General features: G+C 60.5%; 1 protein-coding gene across 3 annotated transcripts in view; it reads right to left on the bottom strand.

Annotated features, from left to right (window-relative positions):
• Window positions 1–206: 206 nt before the first annotated feature.
• The window catches only part of TYSND1 (trypsin domain containing 1), a 2,823-nt gene continuing 959 nt past the window's right edge, over window positions 207–2,070 (bottom strand). Inside the window, exons 2-5 of one of the 3 annotated variants that reach the window (XM_019617543.2) lie at window positions 1,776–2,070; window positions 870–1,000; window positions 534–713; window positions 207–457 (exon numbers count right to left, since the gene is read on the bottom strand). The exon at window positions 1,776–2,070 is cut by the window's right edge and continues 1 nt beyond it. In XM_019617543.2, the coding sequence (XP_019473088.1) occupies window positions 252–457; window positions 534–713; window positions 870–1,000; window positions 1,776–2,070 (812 nt within the window). In that variant the 3' untranslated portion in view covers window positions 207–251. The remainder of the gene's footprint in view (window positions 458–533; window positions 714–869; window positions 1,001–1,775) is intronic. The other 2 variants (XM_019617545.2, XM_019617544.2) reach the window with 2 other exon arrangements.

Raw genomic sequence — 2,070 nt, 5'->3', positions numbered from 1 at the left:
CACCTGTCCCCCCCATGCCCCTGACCCCCTGTCCGTGCTGTGCTTGCTGCTGCGGTGTTGTGAAATAAACGCCCGTGCTGTGTCGAACGCTCCATGCCCGTTCCTGGCCCTTCCAGCCCCCTCCCTAGGGCTCTGTCCCCAGATGTGCCCCGCTTGGGGGGCCACCACATCCCGCTGACCCCAGCCACCACCAGGAACTCCAGGGCTCAAGTGAGGGCTTTTATGGAAGCACTCCAATTTGGGGGGAGGGGTCACAGCTTGCTGGGGGGCCGCTGCTGCAGCCGCCATGCCGCCTGTGCCCCCTCGCTGGCAGCATTGAGTGGGGCGAAGGCAGCAGGGTTCCCGCTGCAGCGATAGTGGGCAAGGGATGTGCGCAGCAGGGAGATGGGGATGCAGAAGTTGAGATGTGGGTAGGTGGTCCCTGCAGCGTTGTCACGCGCGTTGCTGGCCACGATGCCTGGAGAAAGGAGATGTCACCAAAGGGATTAACGCAATGGGGACACTTTAGGGATGCAGTGGGGACAGGGGCTCACCTAGCAGGCATCCGTCGCGGGCAGAGAGCAGGGGGCCGCCACTGGAGCCAGCGTGCACGGCACAGGTGCTCTGCAGCATCACCGGGGGGGTTCCCACCACGGCCGACAGCACACCCCCCGTCACTGAGGGGCCACACGCACGGCCCAGCGCCCCAAAGCCCAGCGCCAGCACCGCCTCCCCTGCACCATACCATCGGTGTTAGGACACTCCATCACACCTCCAATGGCACCCCTACATAGGACCCTACTGTCCCTATAGGATGCCACTGTCCCAGCCCCATTCCCCCATGGAATCCCACTGTGCCCTGTACCCCCCAACCCGAAGCTGGCACTCACCGGGTTGGAAAGTGGTGGCAAGGTCAGGGGGCTGGAAGCTGGGCACACTGTCCTGCAGCTCCAGCACTGCCACGTCGAAGGGGGATGCCTCAGTCGTGGCGAACACCAGGCGGGCCTGCAGAATAGTGTCACTGTGGGTGACAAAATGGGGATAAAATAAAGAAAATAGCAAAAAGCAAAAAGCAGGGTTAGGGGTGAGCCATGCCATGGACATGGCCCTGGGGATGCTCAACAGTCCGATGTGCAGTCAAAAGTGCAAGTTGCACCCTGCACTGCATCTCACATTGCTTCCAAACCTGGATGTGGCCAAAGGGAAGCAGCTCTTTGCTGCAGTGCCCCAGCTCTTTCACATTTATTGCATGACCTATTTTGGGTTGCATCCTCATTGCATGACCTATTTCAGATTGTGTGGCCCATGCTGGGTTGCATGAACTTCGCTGGATTGCACACCCATGTTGGATTGGGAAACCATTGCACAGCACAGCCCATGTTGGGTTGCACGCCCATAGCATGGCCCATGCTGAGTTGCATGACCGATGCTGGGTTGCACAGCTATGTTGGATTACACATCCTGTGCACGATCCATGTTGGGTTGCACAACTACACTGGCTTGCATGCCCATAGCAAGGCTTATGTTGGGTTGCATATTCATTGCATGGCCTACGTTGGGTTACACACCCATTGCATTGCTCACGTTGCGATACCCAACCATGTTGGGTTGCACACTCATTGCATGGCCCATGTTGGGTTGCATATCCATTGCATGGTCCATTCTGGGTTGCACGACCAATGTTTGGTTACACATCCACTGCAAGACTCATGCTGGGTTTCACCACCATTTTGGGTTGCAAACCCATCACGCATTCCCCACCCCCAGCCCCTATCACCCCACAGGGCCACACTCACCACGTGGTGCTGTGCCGCAGGGTGACGCACAGCGGGGCGCCCGGTTGCAACACGTGCCGGCAGGTGATCAGCAACTGTGGGGCCACCAGCGTGCCCGACCCCCAGCTGTTCCCGCTCTCTACCAGCACGGCGCAGCGCAGTGTTGGGCTGCCGTGGGCCTCGGGCAGCGGCAGTGGCGGAGGCAGGCTGCTGAGCTCGGGCAGCACTCCGCGGGCACTCTGCAGGAGGGCATGCAGGGAGCAGAGCAGTGCCAGCCCCAGCCCCTGGCCTCCCTGGCAGCCGGCGGTGGCGGCAA

The sequence above is a fragment of the Meleagris gallopavo genome, chromosome 8 (assembly GCF_000146605.3).
Source record: "Meleagris gallopavo isolate NT-WF06-2002-E0010 breed Aviagen turkey brand Nicholas breeding stock chromosome 8, Turkey_5.1, whole genome shotgun sequence".
NCBI classification, from domain to species: Eukaryota; Metazoa; Chordata; class Aves; order Galliformes; family Phasianidae; genus Meleagris; species Meleagris gallopavo.
Note: the sequence above shows the minus strand (reverse complement) of the source record. Positions and strands in the feature narration are given on the sequence as shown.